This window comes from Liolophura sinensis, chromosome 1, assembly GCF_032854445.1.
Source record: "Liolophura sinensis isolate JHLJ2023 chromosome 1, CUHK_Ljap_v2, whole genome shotgun sequence".
In the NCBI taxonomy this organism is placed as follows: Eukaryota; Metazoa; Mollusca; class Polyplacophora; order Chitonida; family Chitonidae; genus Liolophura; species Liolophura sinensis.
In genome coordinates, this window is record NC_088295.1 from 51,900,732 (window position 1) to 51,926,901 (window position 26,170).

At 40.5% G+C, this 26,170-nt stretch overlaps 2 protein-coding genes across 2 annotated transcripts in view; both read left to right on the plus strand.

The window, feature by feature from the left end:
• The first annotated feature begins 19 nt into the window (after positions 1–19).
• LOC135461987 (DNA polymerase zeta catalytic subunit-like) lies at positions 20–7,487 on the plus strand. Its single transcript, XM_064739311.1, has 8 exons — positions 20–141; positions 2,034–2,226; positions 2,549–2,735; positions 4,833–4,907; positions 5,961–6,042; positions 6,338–6,431; positions 6,882–7,017; positions 7,469–7,487. The coding sequence occupies exons 2-8, from the start codon at positions 2,088–2,090 to the stop codon at positions 7,485–7,487; spliced, it is 732 nt and encodes a 243-aa protein (XP_064595381.1). The 5' UTR covers positions 20–141; positions 2,034–2,087.
• Positions 7,488–7,892: 405 nt separating this feature from the next.
• LOC135462216 (uncharacterized) overlaps positions 7,893–26,170 on the plus strand; it is a 52,829-nt gene continuing 34,551 nt past the window's right edge. The window contains exons 1-9 of the mRNA XM_064739629.1: positions 7,893–7,994; positions 8,549–8,653; positions 11,850–11,934; positions 12,238–12,353; positions 14,860–15,015; positions 16,146–16,410; positions 17,215–17,321; positions 17,653–23,248; positions 24,611–24,650. Of these exons, the coding sequence (XP_064595699.1) occupies positions 7,913–7,994; positions 8,549–8,653; positions 11,850–11,934; positions 12,238–12,353; positions 14,860–15,015; positions 16,146–16,410; positions 17,215–17,321; positions 17,653–23,248; positions 24,611–24,650 (6,552 nt within the window). The 5' untranslated portion in view covers positions 7,893–7,912. The remainder of the gene's footprint in view (positions 7,995–8,548; positions 8,654–11,849; positions 11,935–12,237; positions 12,354–14,859; positions 15,016–16,145; positions 16,411–17,214; positions 17,322–17,652; positions 23,249–24,610; positions 24,651–26,170) is intronic.

Here is a 26,170-nt window from a genome sequence, read left to right on the forward strand (position 1 = left end):
GGCGTGACTGCATGCGTGACTACATGTTGGAGAGACAGACGATTAATGTATCGGATGTTTGCCAGCTTCTCTTGAGCTGCGCTTGCCTTGTGTAGCATCTTTGTATTGAGCTTTGAGGTGGATGCCCCAGTTGTGTTGATGGTAAGTACGCGTTACTACTGGATCTGTCCCAGGAGTGTATCTCTAACGACAGGGTACGCGATAAGCCTAGCCGTTGGTAACTTGTAGCATTAACAGTGACTGCATGTGTCTGTCACTCAAGCGTGTATGAATTTCTGCAAATACATTCACGATTCATTCTCTTCACAACGGGGCCACTTCATTTGTGAAAGTGTAGTGTAAAGATCACCCCTCTCTGCAATTTATTAGAGGCCGTTGTCAGTGATCGCACTTGCAGTATTTTTTTTAGACCTGCTTATGATAAATGCCGGCCATCTTCAGTGAGGAGACCATGGCTGGTTGGCTGATAATTGTGGGGCTCTGGGCGGGGGGAGCTCGAGACTCGTTATTATCTTGAAGAGAAAACAGTACAGTCTTTCTCCTTTCACAAGCCCAGTATTCCTATCATATGTAATTATGGAACTGTTGTAATCATGGTCTATAGTGGCTCCCCACTGTTTTAGGCCAAAAGGTAATTTGAAATCAGATATTGTTGATCAATATCAGCTGTCAGCCTACCAGAATCTCAGGTAATCACTTGGCCTTAAAACCAATATCAGTTTCCATAAGCGACAATGTTAAAATTTAGAGCTCAACCCCAAAGATCTAATGACCAATAAACATTAATACTGGCCTTGTTCAAAATCGGAGTCAAACTTCCTATACATGTAGCTGTGATAGCCACTTCAAGAACTTCAGGGGGACATAACTCTGAAAGGAGTCCTGATTTGAGATATGTGAAAAATACTGCAAACATATTATGATACATGTACCAGAGTTTATAGTTAAGCCGAGGGAAGGATTTTTTGAATATTTGATTGATGTGCGTAGTGTGTGCAGTGGGCAACGTGTTATTATAACGGGACCTCCTTGCCCAAGGTGGTTAGCATGCCCAGGAGTCTCTCACCAATGCGGTTGCTGTGAGTTCAAGTCCAGCTCATTCTGGCTTCATCTCCGACCATACGTGGGAAGGTCTTCAAGCAACCTGTAGATGGTCGTGGGTTTCCCCCGGGCTCTGCCTGGCTTCCTCCCACTGCAGTGCTGGTTGCCGTTGTATAAGTGAAATATTCTTGAATACGGCATAAACGCCAATCAAATAAATAAATAAATATCACAGAGGAGAACAATACACATATACATCAAGCTTTTCATTGCCTTACCACCTGAGCCTAGCCATACCATCATGGGTCCGTGACAATCTCACCAGAAAGCAAGAACATTTTCTGAATTTACTCTATAATGCTGTGGCTGCCCTTTTGATCTAGTATTCTTGTAGAAAAGTTGTTTTACAGATATGGCTCCCAGTAGAGTTAATGTAAATGACATAATCTCTTGACTCCTCACCTGAAGTCTGCTTGCATTAACTGCAACATTTAATTTGATCTGAGAAAGTATAGCTTTATATAGCATCCTTGACAATATGGTTATTCCCACATCAGATAAAATACTCAATGGACAGCAAAGGTTACACGGACGACCTGTATATTTCAGTATCCTGCAGCCTGTGCCATATAAGTCTGTTGACTGGGTTATCATCCTTTTTACGTCTATGAAATCATGACCAGGAAATGATTCGCCAATACATGGGTCTTCTGAGATGAACTGATGAGTGTTTTGCCGGATAATTTGTTGCACAGTTACTAAATGACAGGATAAGGAAAATTGTGGTGTCAGTGACCCTCATGTTGGACGTCTGATTGCTTGCCCAATATAAGAGTTTACAGAGTTACTGACCCTACATATTTTAGTATCCTGTCACTGAGTAAAAGTGTAATTGATGTTATACTATATCCATTTTTTTTTGCATACATATATGTACATGTGTGTCCAGTAACTTGGTAATTCTAAGAGGTCTGATTTAATTTATGTTGTAGGGATGGAGCAGCCTTCCCCAGTAGTTCTTCCTTGCCTTGCCTGACTGCTTGACCATGTTGTCAGTGAGGATAGTGACCACTGACCATTACATGGCTCCACCGTTACGGAGCCTAGATGTGTGTCACTCAGACTTCAGAAACAGCCAGGTAAAGAAGGTACCAGTGTTCAGGTTGTTTGGAGCCACACCTGCTGGTGAGTACACTACAGGCTTTATCACATATATTAATATATTATAAAAATATAACTGTACCTCAGTAATGTTCACAGCTTCAAAACGTATGAATGAAATCATTCAGTACAGACAAATAGACTTCTTTACCTGTAACTTTCTAAACGACAACTTCTCTTGGTTGCATGAAAGCAAGTAAATGGTAAAATCCATGTACAAAGGTGGAAAGTAGACATCACAGAAAAATAAGTTTGGATAGAAAAATTCATATGTTGTAAGCACATTTAGATATGAACACTGCTTGAAATGTCAAGGTAGTTTTTATCATGGAGTTTGTGTTTGCAGGTCAGAAAACATGCATGCATATCCATGGGGTGTTTCCGTATCTGTACATCCCTTTCAACCGCACTCAGCCTTGGGATCTCTACATACACCAGTTTGCCAGCAGTTTAGACAAAGCTGTCAACATAGCTCTGGGAAGCGAGCACTCCAACACACAGCATGTCTACAAAATTGCCTTAGTCTCTGGAATGTAAGTTACTGGAGATCAAATCTAAGTTCAAGCTTTTAACAATAGTCATTTATTTATTAGCTGCATTTGGGTATTTTGTAACATGTACAGGGATTCATATGCGTTGATTTTTTTGAACTAAATATTGGCTTATAAAATTGAGTTTAAAACTTAATTTACGTGTTGGAAACTGAATATTTTCAGTACCGTGACAAAAATTTTTAACGGCTGAAATAACTCTACTCAATTTAGTTGCCATTAACAGAATGTTTTAAAAACGTGAGAAAGCTTTATTCATAGTTAAATTTTCTAGAACAAATAAAAAAGTTTTCTGAGGCGATTAACTGTTACAATATACATGGTCCAATTTCTGTTACCTAGTCACTGCACATCTACACATGTTACAGAGTCTCTTAATAATAAACTAGGTCATTAATGTATTGATCAGAGATGGTGTCTTGACTTCCATTCATTATTCTAATAGTATGACGAAAAAGTAAGGCAGGAAATCTATTGAAGCTAAGATCTTGCGCATTTCTACTACCCGCTGTTTGTCTGTCAAATACACAAAGCCAATTTGAAGGAGGCCTAATGTTATGTGACTGCCTCTGAAATTGTACAAAAAATAAACACAGAACTGAGAAGGTTAAACTAAACAAAGTGCCATTTTCTCATGGAAACTAAAACAGAAAAAGTATATATAAAAGAAAACTGTGGTATTAAATAAACAATATTTTAAGATGAGAAGAAAACCTCCAAATTAAGAAAATAAATCATCACTAAAAATTTTAAAAGCTTTTAAACAGGCTATAATAAAAATTTTGGGCGAAAAATCAAATCAAATCACATTTTCTGTATTTACCAAGAATAGCTTATATCATTGCCTTTCAGTAAATATGAGACTTGTAACGTCATGTATTTATATTGTGGTGTTAAAATGGTTCCAACATTTGAAAAAGTTATAATGCCTAATGCATTTTAGGAACTTAATTACCAATGTTACCAAACAGTAACATGTGTGCAGACAAGACTGGTATTTTGTGTAAGGTTATTGTTTGGGCCAAGGAATTTGTCTGGATCTGTGCAATTAGTAGGCATTAATCAGAGAATAACAAAGACATGTTATTGTTTTGAAATAAGTTGCTTTATTAATTGACTTTACATGTAGGCCTACTACATTGCAAGCTGTCAAATGGATGTTATCAGAAATATATAGATTGTGGCACAATACTACATAAAATTTAGTTTGGTTTGTAAAATATATTTTAACTGAATACGAACTCGAAATTGGTCTGTAAATTTTTTTTAACTCAATTTGGTAAAAAAAAAAATCAACTTTTCAGTTTTGGTTTGTAAAATTTTAACTTCTATGAGTCCCTGACATAAATATTAATAAGCCACAGCAAGTCTGAATGCTTAGATGTCAATTATTCATCAGATAGTAATTGTACATAATTTCTAAATAACTTTCAGAGTTTGTTGTGGTTATGCATTTAAAATAAAAAGATTTGTAGGGCTGAGGTGGTTAGCGTATCAGGGAGGTACAATGACCCAGGAGCCTCTCACCAATGTGGTCACTGTGAGATTAAGCCCAACTTAGGCTGGCTTCCACTCCGGACGTACATGGGAAGGTCTGCCAGCAGCATGTGGATGGTCTTGGGTTTCACCCGGGCTCTGCCCAGTTTCCTCCCACCATAATGCTGGATGCTTGTATTAGTGAAATATTCTTGAGTACAGCACAAAACACCAATCAAATAAAAAAATAAATAGAAGTTGTATATTTTCATCTGTACATGAAGATGTCATATGATATTGCTGAACATGTTACAACTTATTTGGAAAGTAGTTTTAGATAACATGTGGCTATATTTGTTGTTTAAATTTACTTTGTTTGATGTTTCTCGAAAAATGTGTACTTTTGCAGCCTGAAGAAACTTTGAAGAGAATGAGAATATTCAGCTGATCTTTGTTATCCATGGCCAGATGTGTTATCCATGGCTGGAACAGTATACACGTATACAGTATACACATACGTGTTTATCTACTGGTTTAGGAAATTTTATTGTCCTTGATAGCAGTGCATTAAGATTAAGAGCTGTTCCTGTGTTGCATTTTCAGCCCCATGTATGGTTTCCATGAGAAGGAACAGCAGTTCCTGAAAATTTACCTATACAACCCCAACCTGATCAGGAGGTAAGACAATGTCAGTTTACTGTTACAGGGGTATAAATAGTTTGGACAGTGGACATGCATATACATCTGTGCATAAGGTTCAAACTCTGTCCTTCCATATTAGAAGCAAAAAACAACAGTTGGAATTTTGGGGTTTTTAGTGACTGCTCAGTTTGTGGGAATAATGGAAGAGATTGGCTTGAAGTTGGGTATTCAGAGATACATGTGAACATTGCAAGGGTGAGAAAGCACCTGCATGGTTTTGCCGGTGTTTAGTTAGATTCAGTACATGTGTGCTGTCAATGGGTCTGAGGTGATAGCAATACCCCAAGCTAGTAGCCAAGGTGGTGGTCTCTCAAGAGTGTTGGTAAGATTAAAATGGTCCAGAGTGTATCCTCTGCAGTAACGTTTTCCGTTACGTCAGCCTCAAAGCACGTCTTAAATCTGTCTTGACAGTCGGATCTTTTAAGACTTACACTACATCGACATCCTGCATGTAGTCTTCTATATCATTTTCAAATCTTCAAGGAAGAAAAGACACAAAGAACCCATTTCCCATAGAAGGGTAATACCTTATATGCTTATTGCAATGCATAAATTTGTTTGAAATAATGTTTTTCATTGCTACAACTTTTAATCACCCCTCTTTGTAGTTGGCGCAAAATTACAACCTGTGACATTGTAAAATGCATGACACCTGGTGTTGCTGACACCTACGGTCTGGTGTCAAGTGGAGTGGTTTTTTATCTTTTATCTCTTATTTGGTGAAGTCACATCGAAACATTACTTACTTGGTTGGGGGCTAAGTGCAAAGGGTGTGGGCCAAGTATATATATTGGTACTATATACACTGACTGGCAGATACATTATGCCTGGTCGTGTCTTTGGGAAGACAGTGCATTAAGGTAACTCATTTAATATATAGGTAGTGGAACAGGTTGGCTACATGGAGACAGTGGTGTGATATGACAACAGTAATGTGGAAAGAACAAATAAGCATAATGCCTCCCACGGATTATTTCAGAAAAACCCCAAGAACTCATCTGACCATTTGTTGTTCTTTATTCATTTCAGGGTGGCTGATTTATTGCAGAGTGGCGCTGTTATGAATAATGTTTTCCAGCCTCATGAGTCTCACATACCCTACCCATTACAGGTACTTATCTTTCCAGCACAGTGGGTTGACCCAGTAACATGTAGTGTACGACATGATGTAGAGGAGGCTTTTGTCATTTTTGTCTCGGGTTGATTTAATTGTGTCTTTCCGAGCGGTAGTTTGTTCAGTTAATCCATCTTTAGTAAAGCATGACACAGAATTGAAAGAATGTTTACCTCATTATACATCTCTCCATGTAAATCAGCTTTGTTCTAAATACCTTTCTTTATTCGTGTACTCTAAAAAATAGATATTTTAGTAATATGAACAAACTGGTATTTTGTGTACTTTGCAGCTCTTCATTGACTATAATCTTTACGGAATGAACATGATACATGTGGCAGCTGTGAAATTCAGACAATGGAGTGAAGATGGTGAAAAATTTGCAGGTATAAGAGATGTTACATGTACTGTGTAGCTAAGCTGTAACAGACCTTATTTCTACGTGAATCTTAAATTTTGGAAAACCTCTATCATGTTCCCAAAAAATTACAAGGCACAGTGACTCTCTACAGTTCCAAAACCTGAAAAATCCATATCCTGTGTAATAAATAGGGCCTGTATTAAAACTTTACTGTACATGTACAGTTCCTTGTTGGCTGATGTTGCATATACATGTATACTATTGTTAATTAATTGGCTGTTTCAAACAGTTCAGTGTTCTGAAACACTTTACACTGAGGCCTAATACTGAAGATTGCTGAGAAGATCTGAAACTGAGTGCTCTTCTGGTATTATTTGTATTATTCCATGTATGTATTATTTTATTATTTCATGCTACAACTTGGAATTATTCCAAGGGCACCAACACCCTGTGGTTTGATTTTTCTTTATTACAGACAATGGCGATGTCCAGTCCAGTAGACTAAGGAAGTCCTCCTCTGTGTCATCTACCTCTCCTGCTAATGACAACTTAGATAATACAAACCCTAACCATCACTGGTTGAAAACTTGGGATAAGGACAGTGTGCCCAGGTACGATTTATGTTTTTATTTTTTTTTTTCATTTTCGCAACCTAGTAAAATGCATTTGAAGCATTGGATTCTACAGTGGCCCTTTTCTGCCCACATTGGGAGTTTTTGCCATTGAACACACGTATACTGCTTAATTTCATCATTCAACATTCATAAACATTTAGATCTATGAATGCATGCACCGAATGAACCTTGAAATCAAACAATTTGATGCCCTCTGGGTTATTACAGACTACCATATAATCATCTTTTGAAATCAAATACTGGTCAGTGTTTAATGGTGTTTCCATCTGATATTTACTTCATTGTAGTTTTTTCTTTGTCTTTAATGATTTTGGAGGAAGTTGGGTTCACTTATATCAGCTTATCAGTTTACAGAATTTATATGTTGTCAACTGTCTTCATTGTCTGAAAACTGTTTATGAAATCTCACTCATGTATGGAATTTCAGACCAATTTTGGAAGACTGATGGTTGACTTACACTAATGTGGTTAAATTAATGATAAATAAATTAATTAAATTAATGATAAGTGGCTGCCATTAACAGCCAGATGTTTAATTCATGTCTTGCTTACACACTTTCTTGAATACTTTTATATAGAGCTAATGTGATGTAGTCTCACATCTAATCGATCAGCTACATTTTGTGTAGAATGTATACAAGAGACTTTGTTGTAATTCCACTGAATAAAATGCATGTTGAAGTATGATCTTACATGCAAACTGGGGTCTCTTTTAATTTACTGATTTGATGTTTAACTGACATCAAATTGTTTTGCCATTTTATGGGCAAGGAAGTTGAAGGATTTACTTGGTTGGTGATGAGTTTGAGTGAGAAGCTGTGATATCAATGATAGCTATGAATGTTCTGTAACAGGGATATGATGCTGGGTGATGACGGTCCCCAGGGTCAGCACCTGTGAGCTGGAGGTTGACGTTGTTGCAGCTGATATCCTCAACAGACTCGAAGTGGACGGTGAGTACAAGGAGGCTCTGGAGTGAGGCTCAATCTTCGGCCGTCGAAAGTTGCCATGGAATTTAAAAGGCTTTCCTGGAAGTACAGTTAATATGTTTTACTTTTGCGCAAATCTATAATGATCGGGAGAACTAAACCATAAACCAAGTTTTGACTAGCCTGCAGTTTCTTTTATGTTGAACTTGTACTCCACCTTCTTTGATTGGTGAAATTTGTCATGTTTGTTTACACTGCCCCAGTAAATGGGTAGATGTGTCAGTGTTAGTTTCTCACTTTTGTCTGTGAGTGTGTCATTGTGATTGAATATACAATTAATAACGATTAATTTCGCAGAAAGATTTCTTATACTCTGTCATACAAATGAATAAAAATGTTACTCTTGGTTGTGTAAAGTAGAATGACGTTTATGAAGTCATCGAAAGTTATTTTTTCTATTCTAGAACAGTTGGTATTCAATGTTTAACACACTGCATATCCTGAGTTTCCTTTCTGATGTCTTTTGATATCTGTTGGTGATTTTCCTTCAGCTTTATTGACTCAGATTTCTGTTCCAGCTAACCTGGGTGCCAACCCTGGACTCGCAGCGCTGTGGGAAGATGAGAGACAAAGAAAAAGGGACCGGGGGGAAACTTCTCAGATCACTCCACCTCAGTCTCAGGGTAGGTTTATTTCAGCCCTTCTCAATCTCAGGGTAGGTTTATTTCAGCCCTTCTCAATCTCAGGGTAGGTCTATATCAGCCCTTCTCAATCTCAGGGTAGGTTTATTTCAGCCCTTCTCAATCTCAGGGTAGGTCTATATCAGCCCTTCTCAATCTCAGGGTAGGTTTATTTCAGCCCTTCTCAATCTCAGGGTAGGTTCAGATCAGCCCTTCTCAATCTTAGGGTAGGTTCAGATCAGCCCTTCTCAATCTCAGGGTAGGTTTATATCAGCCTTCTCAGTCTCAGGGTAGGTTTATTTCAGCCCTTCTCAATCTCAGGGTAGGTCTATATCAGCCCTTCTCAATCTCAGGGTAGGTTCAGATCAGCCCTTCTCAATCTCAGGGTAGGTCTATATCAGCCCTTCTCAATCTCAGGGTAGGTTTATTTCAGCCCTTCTCAATCTCAGGGTAGGTCTATATCGCCCTCTCAATCTCAGGGTAGGTTTATTTCAGCCCTTCTCAATCTCAGGGTAGGTCTATATCAGCCCTTCTCAATCTCAGGGTAGGTTTATTTCAGCCCTTCTCAATCTCAGGGTAGGTTCAGATCAGCCCTTCTCAATCTTAGGGTAGGTTCAGATCAGCCCTTCTCAATCTCAGGGTAGGTTTATATCAGCCTTCTCAGTCTCAGGGTAGGTTTATTTCAGCCCTTCTCAATCTCAGGGTAGGTCTATATCAGCCCTTCTCAATCTCAGGGTAGGTCTATATCAGCCCTTCTCAATCTCAGGGTTAGGTCTATATCAGCCCTTCTCAATCTCAGGGTAGGTTTATTTCAGCCCTTCTCAGTCTCAGGGTAGGTTTATTTCAGCCCTTCTCAATCTCAGGGTAGGTTCATATCAGCCTTTCTCAATCTCAGGGTAGGTTCAGATCAGCCCTTCTCATCTCCGGGTAGGTTCAGATCAGCCCTTCTCAATCTCAGGGTAAGTTTGTATCAGCCCTTCTGAGTCTCAGGGTAAGTTTATATCAGCCCTTCTCACTCTCAGGGTAGGTTCAGATCAGCCCTTCTCAATCTCAGGGTAGGTTTATTTCAGCCCTTCTCAATCTCCGGGTAGGTTCAGATCAGCCCTTCTCATCTCAGGGTAAGTTTGTATCAGCCCTTCTGAGTCTCAGGGTAAGTTTATATCAGCCCTTCTCACTCTCAGGGTAGGTTCAGATCAGCCCTTCTCAATCTCAGGGTAGGTTTGTATCAGCCCTTCTCACTCAGGGTAAGTTTATATCAGCCCTTCTCATCTCAGGGTAGGTTCAGATCAGCCCTCTCAGTCTCAGGGTAGTTCAGATCAGCCCTTCTCAATCTCAGGGCAGGTTCAGATCAGCCCTTCTCAGTCTCAGGGTAGGTTCAGATCAGCCCTTCTCAGTCTCAGGGCAGTTCAGATCAGCCCTCCTCAATGTCAGGGCAGTTCAGATCAGCCTTTCTCAATCTCAGGGTAGGTTCAGATCAGCCCTTCTCAGTCTCAGGGCAGGTTCAGATCAGCCCTTCTCAATCTCAGGGCAGGTTCAGATCAGCCCTTCTCAATCTCAGGGCAGGTTCAGATCAGCCCTTCTCAGTCTCAGGGTAGGTTTATATCAGCCCTTCTCAATCTCAGGGCAGGTTCAGATCAGCCTTTCTCAGTCTCAGGGTAGGTTCAGATCAGCCCTTCTCAGTCTCAGGGCAGGTTCAGATCAGCCCTTCTCAGTCTCAGGGCAGGTTCAGATCAGCCCTTCTCAGTCTCAGGGTAGGTTCAGATTAGCCCTTCTCAGTCTCAGGGCAGGTTCAGATCAGCCCTCCTCAATGTCAGGGCAGATTCAGATCAGGCCTTCTTGACTTCAGTGTAACTGGAATGAAGCAATGAACAAACACCAGCAGATGTATATCCAATTATAACTCCATTTATTAATGTATAATTGCATAGTGGATTGCCTACCCTGATTGTAATGTACGGGTAACACCCTGAGAATAGCCTGGGTAACACGCCGAGTATAACGTATGGATAGTGCCCTGAGAATAGTCTGGGTAACACCCTGAGTATAATGTACGGGTAGCACCCTGAGAAAGTCTGGGTAACACCCTGAGTATAATGTACGTGTAGTGCCCTGAGAATAGTCTGGGTATCACCCTGAGTATAATGCATGGGTAGCGCCCTGAGAATAGTCTTGGTAACACCCTGAGTTTAATGTACGTGTAGCACCCTGAGAATAGTCTGGGTAACACCCTGAGTTTAATGTACGTGTAGCGCCCTGAGAATAGTCTGGGTAACACCTTGAGTATAATGCATGGGTAGCGCCCTGAGAATAGTCTTGGTAACACCCTGAGTTTAATGTACGTGTAGCACCCTGAGAATAGTCTGGGTAACACCCTGAGTATAATGCATGGGTAGCACCCTGAGAATAGTCTGGGTAACACCCTGAGTATAATGTACGTGTAGCGCCCTGAGAATAGTCTGGGTAACACCCTGAGTATAATGCATGGGTAGCACCCTGAGAATAGTCTGGGTAACACCCTGAGTATAATGTATGGGTAGCGCCCTGAGAATAGTCTGGGCAACACCCTGATTATGACGTACTGGCAGCGCCCCAAGTCTTTTGTAAGGATACCACTGCAAGTATGAAGTACGGGTACCACCCAAGTTTTATGAACGGGTACCATGCCGAGTATGATGTACGGATGCGGGTAGTTTGTCTCCCCGAGCTGCCAGATATAAATCACTATGCGGTGTTCATGGTTTTCTGTTAACCACAAGATTGATTTACTGTCTGGCAAGTGTTAGCATGGCAGATCCCAGTGTCTGGAGAGTGTTAGCATGGCAGATCCCAGTGTAAAACATATGACCTTGTCAAGTAAGTCAGGTAAGCTTGCTGATATCCATTGATCATAAGTAATCCATGGGTAGTGTCATTGATTTATTCAGGGGCAACCAGATAATAGTTATGATAAGCAGATAAGCGCCAGTCACCCCGACACATAGATCACTGGGCAGCTGTATATCTGTCCTTTTCCTGAAGTGAAGTACAGGATAGCAACATCACGACACTGGTAACCTCAAATCTGTCTCTCACTAGCTTAACCCTTCCTGTGTCCAAATATGATAACCCTTCAGTAGTTTAAACGAAAAGAGCCAAAAGGAAATCTTGAGTATAACATTAAGCAACAATCAGCTAAATATGTGTATTGTATGGCTTTCAGAGAGGGACAGCATGCAGGAAGCTGACAGTGAAGTCAGACTGAAGGAAAGATTGGAAGAGATTCTCCTGGAGCAGCTACCATACTTGTTAGTGACATAATGTTACCTTGAAAGGCACCTCATAGATTCTGTTTGTTGAATGAAGTTATAAATTTATAATTTTCAATAACTGATTAAGATTTGTGTCTGCGTGTAGAAATCTCAATAAATATACTGTAATTATTCAGGCCTACCGATTTACAACTGATCTTTTAATCTTATTTTAAAACAGTTTTCTTCATGATGAAAACTACTGCAGCATGATATATGATATTGAAATAAAAAGTAAAGAGTCTGCTTCATAATTATGAACCCTGATATGTCTATATTTTATGGTTGTCATGGATATAGGAGCAGTCAAAGCAGCCAGGAGTCGTTGGAGGAGAAGATTGAAGAGGATGCAGACTTAAGTGGACTAGATAGCACTCCAGCCTCTGTGGTATATGACCATCTCTCTCAACTTTCTGGTAAGAAGCGCACACCAGTCAGTTACATGTACAAATATACCTAGACATCATATAGATATTGGTTACATTGTTTCCCCCAGTGATTGCATTACAAACATTGCATTTAGCAGGTCTGTTTTAAGCTGATTCACAGAATTTAATATGATCAGAAACATCCTTCATAAGATGCAAGTTAAAAAAAGAGTTAGGCCTAGCTTTCAAAAGAAGCACTGCCCTCTAAATGACAGTGCATACAGCAGTACTTGCATCTTTTGTGTGGACTGCATGAATTTTCAACATTGTCGTTCCCAAATACACTTATACATGTATACCGACAGGGTTGCAATCATCATGCAGAAGTGTTGAATTCCAAGGTGAAGTCAGGACTGGCAAATGATAACGATTTATGACCACATCTCCAACAGGTTTGATCACATAGATCTACATGTTGATGTTCTTGTGAAACTTGCCTCTAATTGAGTTCATTTATTTCTAAATTTTTTAGCCTTGAATAATAAAACCTGGGTTAAGAGATATTCACAGTTTTTGAAGTAGTTTCCAGATAAAAGTTTCTATAAATTTTTCATAATAGTAGAGGACCAACCTGTAGGTCCTGTAACCAAATCCTGGAAAGGTTTGAAAGTGTTTTGGGGTTCCCTGATGGACACTGAACTGTTTTGACTTGGACTGGCCGCTCAAAAGCCCCGAGCACTTTTGGGAGGTGTCATTGAAGGTCAAGATGTATATTAAATTACTCGTCTTGTCATGAGGAATCCAAAAATGCACACATTCGACCATGACTGAGGGCCCTACAGCCAAAAAACGGGAAAGGTCAGCACACTTTTGGTTTCGAGTTTAATTCACTAACATGGCTAACAATGTGCGAATTTTGTGAAATTGATGTCTAATCATACATTTTTCTTGATGAACAGTTCAACTAACCAGCTTACAAAAATGACAAAATGGACGTCTTGACCTTCAAAATTCAAAATGGCTGCGAAATATGTGGATTAAGTGAAAGAAGCACAGCACAGCGTGGTTTCCCAGCACAGCACAGGGTGGTTTCCCAATACATTGCATCACTATCTAACCTCAGTCCCTTACCACCACAAAACTTTACAACTTTTATCTTTATTCTGATTCCACTGTCTAGCTGACTGCTACAGCAGGCGAGCTGGTGGGATTCTCTGAATGCCTTGTTGGATTCCTCATGATGGGACGAGTATTGATATGAGTGAAGTTTTTTCTTATTGTAGTACTTATTACCTACGTTGAATATTTTGAGGAGGGTTATAGAATAGAAAATAATGCTCTTGCTGTGGGTGTCAAGCAGCAGTTTCAAAGTATGTAAGGTGGACGAGGTTAAAAAATTATAATAATACACTTGTCCACCTTATTGACTAAAACTGCAGCTAGACACCCATAGCACGAACATTATTTCTTAATAGGCCTGCTGTGAATTATCTCCCTAATTACCCGACAGCAACTAGGACGTAATGCAAGACTAGTTTTTGAGGCATGAAACTACAAGAAGTGGGCCTATTAAAGCATGCAGTATGTAGGTTATGTCAATACAGAGACAAAATTTTCTAGACAAGAAAATGTAAAAAAAAAAATAACATGGTAGCACCTGTCAGCCTTTGGGATTCGCAGATGTGGAGATATCTTGAATGCAGTCCTTGTTTTTTCAGCTGAAAGAGTTCGGCAAAGCTGTCTGTTGTATTTAATTAGGGCCAGGATTTTAATATTACTTCCGAATTGATTAAAAAAAATACATAATTATATATTATTAATTATATATAATTTTCCTGGGCTTTCCAACTAAGTTTATAAAATTAAAGTCTGTCTTAGGTCTTTAATTAGTTTATGCTGCTTAAACTGCAAAATTTGTAATTAGCCATAATACTGAGGCTCCGCCTCAACACAGTTTAGTCCTAAAAACGCACCTTTTAAACGGGAGAGTGACCTCAAGGGAGGCAATTCAGTTCGGCCCTATTGATGGCTCTTGTTAGTTCTTTTTTATTCCAGTTTGTTGGAGAAACATGGTACAGTGTTCAATGGTGCAATCTTACTCTTCAGATGTTGTCATTTCGGATGGGAGGGGTCCTGAATTATTGTCAGATTTAGTAATAAAAAATATATCAGCTTGTGTTTTGAAATATGTGGTAACCTTGACTTGTACTTGACATATGTATGCATACATGTATATTTGATTCTTGATAATACACGTGTAATTGCCTGTTTCCTTGTGATGTTGTTCTATGATTGCTGATCTCAGGTGATTGCTGATCTCAGATGTACTTATTTGAAGAATACCAGATTTATGCATCTGTCTGTGAACTGTTTTCCTACCCTGGCTTACATTTTCATTATCCACTTCATTATGATGAAATAAATGTGTGGCTATAAAGATAAAGATTAAATGTTGAATTACCAATCCTTCATGAGTAATTATTTTTTTAATTGGGTGATTCAGATTACATATACATTCACTTTACTAAATTTGTTTTAATTTTCCTATTATTAGAATCTGAAGCATCCTCCCAGGACACTATTACACTGGAAGACTACAAGGGACCAGATAAAGATGATAGACTTGTTCCTCTAATTGTAAACCGGGACTCTATCAACAAAGTGATAATGTCCAGTCCAGGCTTTGACTCTCCCAGTAACAGTCAGCATGGTAGGAAACTTAGACTGCATTTCAAGGACCTCATTTTTTTTTTAAAAGCAGACAACATTTGTAATTCGTATTGAATCTACACCCATGAGGTATTTTTTATTCAGGAAGAAGAGAATTGAGTGAAGAGAAATAGTGTTTAGTATTTAATCTGCATGCTCTTCTGCAAATGAGAAATGCGATTTTTGGTATATTTATTGCAGTTTTATTTGGTTCTACTGTATGTGAAAGCAATCTTAAATAGTCATGTACTTGTACTTTTTGGACAAGACTTTTAATACAGTTTCACTAACTGGGTGAATAACACATTTAGCACAAGCTGTCCCCTTCAGATTTCTTGTTAATAAGCAGAAAAGTCATGCATGTGTCAGGTCATGATCAGTTTCCATAAGGCTAGTGAGAAAACATAATACCTCAGTTAATGACAGTTTGAAGACAGTGCATGTATTTTGTTCTGTGCATCTTGAAAGCCAGAGACCAGAGAAAATCTACCCACACTATCAATACACTGTAGGAAGTATATGTAATTAACTGATTTATTAGTTAACTGAAAATCTCGTCAAAGGTATTCAGTGTGAAGATAATTTCAGTCAGAATTGTAATTGAATCATTGACAACCGTCCAGTTATGTGTAGAAACAACTGGAGTGCTATATTTAAGCTATTGTCATTTATCATATACCTATCCTTGTTACCCGCCTGATACAGAACAGCGCGATATTTTTTTGTATCACCATCCTCTGAACAAATGCATGGGCCGTACGTGGGAAGGTCTGACAGCAACCTGCGGATGGTCTTGGGTTTCCCCCGGGCTCTGCCTGGTTTCCACCCACCATGATGCTGGCCGCCGCATAAGTGAAATATTCTTGAGTAAGGCGTAAAACACTAATCAAATAAATGAATAAATTAATAAAAGTTCTACGTGCTGCTGGGTGTAAACTTGTTTAGCTTTCCTCACTCGACAGTCACAAGTCATTTACATGTATGTGTACTTGTCCAGTTATGAGCTATTCTGTTAGACGCTTCTGTAATCTTTTCCTAGGTCATGCCACTATTATGCTTGTTAAGAAATGTGTTTAACTTAGTGATTTGACAAACATGAGTTGACTTGAGTTGACATGGCTGTGTTGACAGAGGCACTTTGTGATCAGTCCCTGGTGAACCTGCTGGCCACTCTGGCGGATGGGGGCTCTCCCGAGGCCTCTCAGGTGTGTCAAGTGAGCGCTCTAGAGGACAGGGACAGCGTTCTTTCGGGTGTACCCTGCGCAATCAATTTGCCACCCTGCCTAGAAAATGAGGAGGAAGAGCTGGAGATGTCACAGAGGATCTGGGACACACCTCCGGATATGACTGAGGATGGGGAAGAGGGTGAATCAGCCGGAGGCCAGGCGGAACATGGGTGCGTGCTTTATTTCGGGACATAAGACATAAAAACAGAATGCACCCTACATGAAAAGCATTGTTATGGTATTGAAAGGTCTTGAAATTCCTTATTACACTGTGAAATATCTTAGCACATATGTAAGGATTACACAAGAAGAATAGATGTAGGGAAGTTGGGGGCCTCTTAATTAGTGAATTTTTCCAACTGATATCATTCTTTAATGTTGAAAAGTGCTGAGTTTGTCACCAAAGGTATTTAATATCCTGTTTCAGCGTACAAAACATGTAGTAATTCAGTAATGTGACACTTTATGAACATAGATGTGGGGAAGTTGGGGGCCTCTTAATTAGTGAATTTTTCCAACTGATATCATTCTTTAATGTTGAAAAGTGCTGAGTTTGTCACCAAAGGTATTTAATATCCTGTTTCAGCGTACAAAACATGTAGTAATTCAGTAATGTGACACTTTATGAACATAGATGTAGGGAAGTTGGGGGCCTCTTAATTAGTGAATTTTTTCAACTGGCATCATTCGTTAATGTTGAAAAGTGCTGAGTTTGTCACCAAAGGTATTTAATATCCTGTTTCAGCGTACAAAACATGTAGTAATTCAGTAATGTGACACTTTATGAACATAGATGTAGGGAAGTTGGGGGCCTCTTAATTAGTGAATTTTTTCAACTGGCATCATTCGTTAATGTTGAAAAGTGCTGAGTTTGTCACCAAAGGTATTTAACATCGTGTTTCAGTGTACAAAACATGTAGTAATTCATTTATGTGACACTTCATAAACAATTGGTTTTCCCATTGTGTTATCAGAGTGGGGGATTGTGATGTAAAAGGTTTTGAGGATACCTGGACAGAATCACAGTTCCTGGAGGAAGAAAAGATCCTTCAGTTAGATGGACCCATGGATGAAAAGCCAGGTAAGCCCTGCTGACTTCTTGATCTGTAAACAATGTTAGACCGTTTTGGTTTTAGTAAGTTCTGTTTGGTGTCTTTAAATAGTGAAATCTTTCTGTACTGACTGTGAAATGATCTAAACATTTGTCCGCTGATATGTATGTAACAACAACAATCGGGTATCGTTATCAGGAAATGGTCTAAATTTATCTAAATTTTTAACAGTGTTTGTAGGTTAGATGACATTTCAGAAAAAGCTGCTAGACAGTTATTTCTGATGGATCCATGTTCAGTAGTACCATATTCTTGGTGTTTTATAATGAATAAATTATGTGGATTATCATTTCATTCCAGCTACTGACCAGCCTGTGATGAAGAGGCTGGGTACCAGGGGCCCTGTCCTTAGTCGTCTGCTCCAGTCAAGTGACCAGAGAACCTTACCTCAGGGATACCGCTCCTACAACAACGTACCTCATGGGCGACAGGAGTGCACTGGTCCACCCAGAGACGGTAGCTACAAACATACCTGGCAGCCATCAGGACAGCACGAGCAGCAGAGTCCAGCTAGCCAGACTTTGGCTGAGGGCCAGTGGTATATGCCAACCCACAGGGGCCACCAGCATGATCATAACCGTGATGTACCCCATGGAGAATTACGGGGCTACATGAACCTTACACAACCTTACAATCCAGAGCAGTTCCAGCACCACGCCTACAAACGGCCATACTGCACCATGGCTTCTCCCATGAGCCCTGTGGGGCTGAAGAACCAGTACCCGAACCAGGAAAGAACTTATAACCAGCAGTTCTACTCGAACAGTCGTGCCATTCACTCTACACCCCTTGATTCTACACACATTGAGCCTATGTCAACTTCAGTGTCATCGGTCGCCTCCATCTCTCCTCTGTCAAACTCAACAAATAATCAAAGTCTGAGTACGAGAGGATCTCAGTCGTCCCCTATGGACACACTGTTACAGTCCCCGCAAAACTATAGCAATGCGGGAAATCCACAAATAAACTCTATCGTGCACTCCTCACCATCACGACAGATGTTGTCCCCCAGCTTCCCAGTGATGGCACAAGCACAGATGTCTCCTGTATGGACTAACCCAGGTTACTCAGACTCTAGGAAAAGCTTAGACTCACAATTTCCTGTCCACAGTTCTATGTCCAGTCAGTTAACTCACCTTGACCACTCCTCCACAAGCCAGCAGAGCGTAAAGTCACCATTAGGTAAATCGAACAGAATGATATCCAGTTTGTTGTCTGGGCAGGTAAGCCCTATTGATGCACAGCCGCAGTACGATCGCTCAGTCAGTCAGCCACTGAACACGTCTGGAGACAGTCAGGAGGACCTGTTTGCTGATTCAAGGTTGGTCAAGTCCAGACCTCTGTCCACAAGCTCTCACTCATCCTTCAGCAGTCGTTCCTCTATCTCAGGAGACCCTAGCACTGAGCTGTCTGGTGGCCTGGCATCAACGGCTTCTCAGAGAGACCCAAACCACTGGCAGCCACAAATGCCACATAGACAGCTGCCTTACCCCAGTTCTTCAGTCATCAGCAGTCTGGAGAATTTTGTGCTGAATGTCCAAGGTGATGGTTGTGAATCAGTGTTTTCCTCAGCTGCTGTTAACAGGCCCCAGTGGATGGGATCATCCCATCTGTCTAGTCAGGACTACCAGACATACTCCCCGGCTGTGAGGCATATAAGACAGCGCTCTGCCCCCTGCAGTCAGGACAGTGAGGCCTGGTCGCTGAGCCCCAAACAACCTCAACCCCCATCCAATATGGGTGGTGTTAGCACAGCAAAAGCAGGTTTCTCTGTCAGTACAACATTGCCTCCATACTATCCAGCTGCCTTGAGTAACAAGTCCCCGCCTATATCTGAGCGGGGTAAAGCGGGACGCATGAAGAAACTGGGGCTGTCATTACACAGACATTACTCATTACCCGCTGACTCACCATCCAAACTCTCCTCCACCTACTCCTACTCCTTCCACGTTCCTACTCCAGTGTACAAACGCATGAAGATGTTGCAGAAAAAGTCGGCTGACACCATGGCAGATGTTTCTATCGTCAGAATGCACCCAATGGATGCCAGAAAATATAGCTTGCTGAAGATAGGTCGCGAACTGGTGAAAGTCAAGCTGCTGAAGTTAACAGATGTCCTCAGAATCAAGGCTCAGCTAAAGTCAAAAGCCCCTCTAAACGTGAATGTGAGGAACTCAACACCATCAGCTACAAGTGTCACTGCGACTCAGAAAAGAATGAGTCCAATAAAGAAAAAGGCAGCAAAGAAATGTAAAGTTTCTGCAAGCAAACCCAACTTGGCTATAGGCAAATGTTGCAAAAGAAAATCTGAAACTGAGCTGTTGTTGGAGATAACAGGTCCTGATGGATCAACCTGTATTTCCCGAGGAAGTAAAAAGAAGTTGGTGCCACCAAATCTAGGTGGTCACATTGCTGATAAGGTGAAACCAGGACAACTTAGAAACTGTACCCCAGTCGACTACCATGGTAATGAAGATGCAAAGTGGCCTTCATCCCAGGGGGAGTCCTATCCAGTGTCCTCTTCCTGTGTGACATCTGTTGACAAATGTGACCCTGGGCATGGATCATGCCCTCCCCACACTCCCACACAACTAATGGATAGCTCTGTTAACAAGACTACCTCATTCGCCAGTAATGAACAGAGAAAGGTGCCTGATTCGGTGAACAAAGGACTGCACAGAGGTGTAGATGTGTTCAGAGGTTGTCTAGACAAAAGTAGGCAAAGTTTAATCTCTCAAAATAATACTGCATGGCCTGAGCAGGTGAAAGCAACAGATATTGATACAGGTAGCACAAATCTATCGGTATATAGTGCCATAGATAAAGAGAGAAACAACTTTAAAGCTGGTGACCAAACAAGAATGAAGGAGGTATTGAATGATTGTACATATCCCCCTATGTCAGTGTATGGGGATAATTTACCCCCATCTATGGCAATGTACGCTGGTGTTGAGCCTATCTCCAGTGAAGATGAAGTCAGCAACCAGGAAAATCTGATCATTCCACAGTCCAGTAGCAAACCTTTCCAACCAGTGGATTTCTCTAGTCATCTGTCCATAGAGCACAAATCAGCTCCTGTTGCTATCGGTTACCGTGCTGTTTTTAATGGTAACTGCCCTAATATCTGTGATAATCCAGCACAGTTTAACTCAACTGTTCCATCTAATGTGAAAAAGAACAACTCCCGTTACACATGTGCAGATCAGACTATTAATGGTAATAGTAACTTCACTGATGTTTCTGAAGAACGTGGAATGGCTGATCCTTCTCAGTATTGCACAAATGTAAGCACAAATGATGTGAATATTGGAGGTAAAAGTGAGTCAACAACATGTGGTCAACAGTTGGAGTGTGTGAAAGCCCCAAGAGAAATTGCTGATCAGACAGAGAAAACTTTTACATGTCTCAAGACAGTTGATAGATCACAATATACTGATGTGAACAGCTCAACATATGGTTCAGCAGAGGAAAGCATCATGGTGGATGGAACCAAGGTCAAACAAGGCAGATGTTCAGTAGTATCTGACCGGCTGCCTGCTAAACAGAGAAACAAGCGTAGATTATCATTGAAAAAGAAATCCAGATGTAAGCCGAAATACTCATCTGACGACGTGGAGAATGAAGATCTAGAACAGATGGCAGATGGAGGCCAACAGATGTATTCCTGGATAGAACGGCGGTCCAAGAGGTCCTCGGCCAACTATGGCCGTAATGCATTTACAAGCTTCTTGGAAATGGAAAACGAGGACTCAGCAAGCGATGAGGACATCAAAGCTTCAAGATTTAGATGTCGTCACAAGAGAAGGCATAAACTGTCAGGATTAGGACTTCCTGAGTCTGATATGAAAGAAGGAGTCCACTATATTGTTGTGGGCAAATTCAAGGGCCACAAAAGGATGGTTGTACACATAGGAAATAGTAATATTGAAGATTCTTTTGTGAATGTAGAGGAATTTCTTCAGTCAGTAAAACAATGTCAGATTTGTGAAAGAGTTTATAATCGAAGAAGACCTGTATCAGATTCGCAGCAGGGAAGTTTGGATAGGGTCTTTGAGGCCAACAAAGCCTGGGAGAGTGAATGCTGTGAACTAATGGCCCAGGAACGAAGGATGGCAGGGGCAGCTTTGAATGCTGACTCCACTCCCAACTCCACATCTAACTCAGACAGCAATCTGGAAATAGATTCTGAAATGAAGGATGACTCATCTTGTGATGCTGTTTATGGCAAAAATAGACAACGTTCCCGAAAAAGGGCTCTAACCAGAAATCAGCGTCTAGGTGTTGCATTCCTGACTAAAAAATCAAAACGTAAGCGTGCCAGCACCCCAAACACGGGGATTGTGATGAACAGTCTCTCTCTGTTACACCAAGCTACATTAGCTAATTTAACAGATTCTGTGACTTACACTGACAAATGTGATGATCACAAAGCACATTATGATGATGTTATGCACAAACTCGCTCTGGTATCACCGCCTGTCTCAGACAAGGGAGATAACTCCCCGCCTCAGCCCCTCTCACCAGGAACAGATAATTCAAGTAAAACATCAACAGTAAAAGAATATTCTAATGTTAATGTGCCAAGGGGAAATTCCCCAGAGATTTCAAACCTCTCCAAGACTTCAAAATCTTGCCTGTATCTTACACAGACTTCAGTTGATTCATTGTATGAAACGCCGTTGCCAAGCGTTGAGAATCTAGGGGCAAAGGAAGCACTCAAGTCTCCCACAAGCTCACATGCCAGCAGTTCTGACACTGATCTTCCTCGGCTTACTATGCCACACCTCAGTGAGGAAAGAAGTGACAAACCTATCAGTGAACCCAAACCTGCAACAGACATTCCATTTAAAGCAGTGTCTGTCATTAAAAGGGACCACCCGTTTCTCTTAAAGAAGACTAATCTGAAAATACCTGCTAAGTATGCTTTGACACCGCCAAGTGTTGAAAGGAAAAAACAAACTTTCTCACCACCTGATCTTGGTCCACCCAATATTCCCAGGTATAACACAGACGAACTGAAGATTCCTGAGGCCCAGCCCCCCTCTCTATATTGTAGCAAAGTGTCTCCCTATGAGGACAGTGAAAAATCCCTCAGTGAAAGTGAAAGTCTAGACTCCGACAAGCCATGCTCAGATATGGTCGCAAGTGAAAAGGCCGAAGAAATCTTGGCAGAAAAATCCAAGCTGAAGAAAGAAGGTTTTGTAAAGATGCTGGATTTCTCTCGAAATATTAGATTGTCCCAGGGAGTGGCTAGTGCCAATGATTTTGAGGTGACCCCTTCCAGTAATCATAGCTTTGCAGGAGATGAAGAAAATAATTACCATGCAGAGAAAGATCAGTTAAAAAATGATGCTCACAGACAAACAATCATAAGAAACCACAGCATAAAAAAATGTGCAAAGAAACCTTGGCAACGGTTGAACAACATGAAAAGTGAAAATGGTGATGCTTCTAAAACTGACCATAGATCTGTGCCACAACTAAGAAAACCAATACAGTATTTGGAGACTGGACTCTCAGCTAAAGATCTCTTAAGGGTAACTCAGGGTCAAAGCCTAGAACCAAATGATGTAGGAGCCTCTGTTTGCCAGAAGCAGGCACAGTGTGGGAAGCAGGCAGGAGAAAATGCTTCACAGAGCAGCGGAAGTTGCCCCATTGTGACATGCAAGGCGCCAAATGGAAGCCAGTTCAAAGCACCATCCTTCTTGAGCCTAGGCAACGAAGATCAGAGCCCTGATGGCCAGATAGAGGGCCATGGGTGGCCCACAAGAGTGATACTAACCCCGGCGATCAGACCCCCAGCATGGCACTCTGTTGAGGGGTCTACAGCCCTGTACGATGTCAAGGTGAGAGAGGCATTCTGCAGTGACCCTGCGGACCTTCCTGAGAAATCCAGGTAAGGCAAACAGCTCCAACTGTTAGCTCAGTAGCAATTTCATGCACTTCAACTTGTGGATTCTCACGTACGATATACACTTTTATCTGTGATTTTTTTTTTTTTATCCTGTTTAAATACACCACTAAAAATGTTTTGTGCTGAATTTTGGCGACGAACCACCAGCTGCAGCAAAATACTGCATGAAATCTTACAGTTTTATAACTTATAACCAACTATACAGCTCAGTAAGCAACCTGTGTAAATTCACCTGTGTTCCAGTGAGGTGAAAAGGCCCTGCCTTAGTGTAGCACATTCAGCATTGTGCGTTCACAAACAAAAAAACATGGCTCTCTACCATGCAAGTGGAATAGGCTTTTTTTTTTTCAGATTTGACATCTGTAATGAAATAGAAGCATTGTTTCTTTGTTGGCATAGACACACACACGTAGGCCTACATTGTACATGGGCATAGATAATGGGTCTCCCTCAGGCTTTTGTTCTTGCCAACACCTGACCCACAAGTTTAGAGGCTTGAATCCAGCTCCCTCACTGGTTAATAAATGATATAAGTCTGAAGGGTTAGTAGGGACCTGGCAAAAGTCTGAAAAATTCTTGAAACATATAAATAAATATCAGTACAAACCTTGTAACAATATTTTCAGCTTTTGTCCTGATTATTATGGTTCCTGGTCATAATTTTATGGCTGTATTTACTTCATGATTTAATAATATTATAATAATTATATTAATATTATAATAAGTAAGAATAATATCCATATAATAACAGTACTAAATATCTGTTATCTGTGTCTCTGTGTACTTGCTGTTATGTTGTCTTGTGCATGAAATGTTCTCTGATTGTCATTGGGTTGTCCAGCATATTTGCTGCAAGTTTGCTGCCATCTGAAGAAGAGCAAAGGGGAAAAGACCATTGTGTAGTGACTTTGTGAGGGTTTCCTTTGATTTAGAAAAAACAGTTGACTTCTGTTAAGTGTTTTGTCCCCAGAATTTTCTACTATATTTATTTGATATGGCTCTTCAAGATTGGATAGACGTCAACATACTGATCAGTCAAACAAAAATTCCAGAACTGAAATGTTTCTGCATGAATGGCATTTGTACTTAGGTTTTGGTGGCCAAGGGGTGATGGCTTGAACACACTCTTGCCATTTATAAAAATTAATACATTTTAAGTACTGTTCCAGATACATTAGACTATTTAAATTCCTATACTGCTCAGCTCAATATTCAATCTATGATCCTCCGCCAACCAATCCCTGCCCCAAACTGGAACTGCCAAAACCTATGGTATATACATGCATATGTAAATACGTGGTTTACTGTGTGTGATTGGTGATATTGTTTTCTGGTGTGTTGTAGGGAGGTAGGTGGACGTGTCATGAAGCTCACAAGTAAAATGGTGAGAAGGCTTCTTCTTCCATTACAACATGTACAGACTTAGCACTTTTTCACAATCTCCTTGAAGAATATTAGAGTAATCACATGTAGAAGTGTGCTTGATTAATTGATTTATGTCTGTTGAAATTCTAATTGGTTCCAGATTATATATGTACACACAGGCACGCTGAAAGCACTTTGAAAGTGGTACAGCCATCGGTTGACTATCCCAGCACAAAAGGCAAGGGATAGGGGCAGCAAGTCGTTGTGCAGGGTCTCCACCTACATGTATACTGCTGAAAAGTATATACATTGTGTTACTTATATTTTAGACCTTTTCAAATGTTTGAACTCTGAGATGGGCTTTATGGTTCATAAACTGCCAATGGCATGTTCTCTGATGTCATATCACGCTTGTTTTCCCTTCATATTCATTTACAAGCTAAATTTTTGTGAACATTTTTAAGTGATCTTGTAGTTGTTGGTTAAAGAGGCGTTCCAACACTAACAGCTGTGTTTGATGTTGGAAATTGGAGATGCTGTAAGATGCATAAAGCCCCACTATAGAGTTGAAGCACTTGAAGGTATTCAGCTCTCATTCAAAAAATCTGATAAAAGAGTAAATACAAGGAAGTGTTTTATGCATAGTTTTCCTGCCTGTCTGATTGGCGGTGCTTGACTTTTTAGCTTTCTGTTGCTCTAATCTAGCATTACAAACCATCAGGGCATGGTCAAGATTCTGATCATCAGGGCATGTTAACACTCTGATTGCCATGATCATCAGGGCTTGTTAACACTCTGATTGCCACATTCATCAGGGCATGTTAACACTCTGATTGCCACGATCATTTCAACACTCTGATTGCCACGATCATTTCAACACTCTGATTGCCAAGATCATCAGGGCATGTTAACACTCTGATTGCCACAATCATCAGGGCATGTTAACACTCTGATTGCCACAATCATCAGGGCATGTTAACACTCTGATTGCTATGATCATCAGGGCATGTTAACACTCTGATTGCCAAGATCATCAGGGCATGTTAACACTCTGATTGCCACGATCATCAGGGCAAGTTAACTCTCTGATTGCCATGATCATCAGGGCATGTTAACACTCTGATTGCCATGATCATCACAAGCTCAGTTTTGACAGTAGGACAGAAATGTCAAAAAACAGTTGGGTACTGCACCACAGCTGCTTGTTACTAGGCATAAGCGATTGCATGCTAATACTCCCCTCAGGGCAAAACTGATCTGTACAACACATGATATAGTAGAGCATAGCCACAAATGTGTCTCCTCAGATTTGTCTCCAAGTTGCTGCTGCATGTGTGTTTATGTGTACATGTGTATACCCATATTGATTTAATAGTTGTCACAGGGTGCTAGTTTGACACTTAAGACTGCACCCCAGCTGCATGATGAACACATTTGTTACATGTACACATCACTGTAATGTTGTTGTGGTTCATTATTTTGAGCATATTTATCAGCCATATGTAGTATTAGGAATTGCATTTCGGTCTTGAATGTTAA

Excerpts from the sequence above, each read along its gene's own strand:
- LOC135461987 (XM_064739311.1), top strand. The coding sequence starts at position 2,088 with ATGTTGTCAGTGAGGATAGTGACCACTGACCATTACATGGCTCCACCG. Across the intron at positions 2,736-4,832 it reads ATTGCCTTAGTCTCTGGAAT|CCCCATGTATGGTTTCCATG; the intron begins GTAAGTTACTGG and ends TTGCATTTTCAG. Across the intron at positions 6,043-6,337 it reads ACATACCCTACCCATTACAG|CTCTTCATTGACTATAATCT; the intron begins GTACTTATCTTT and ends TGTACTTTGCAG.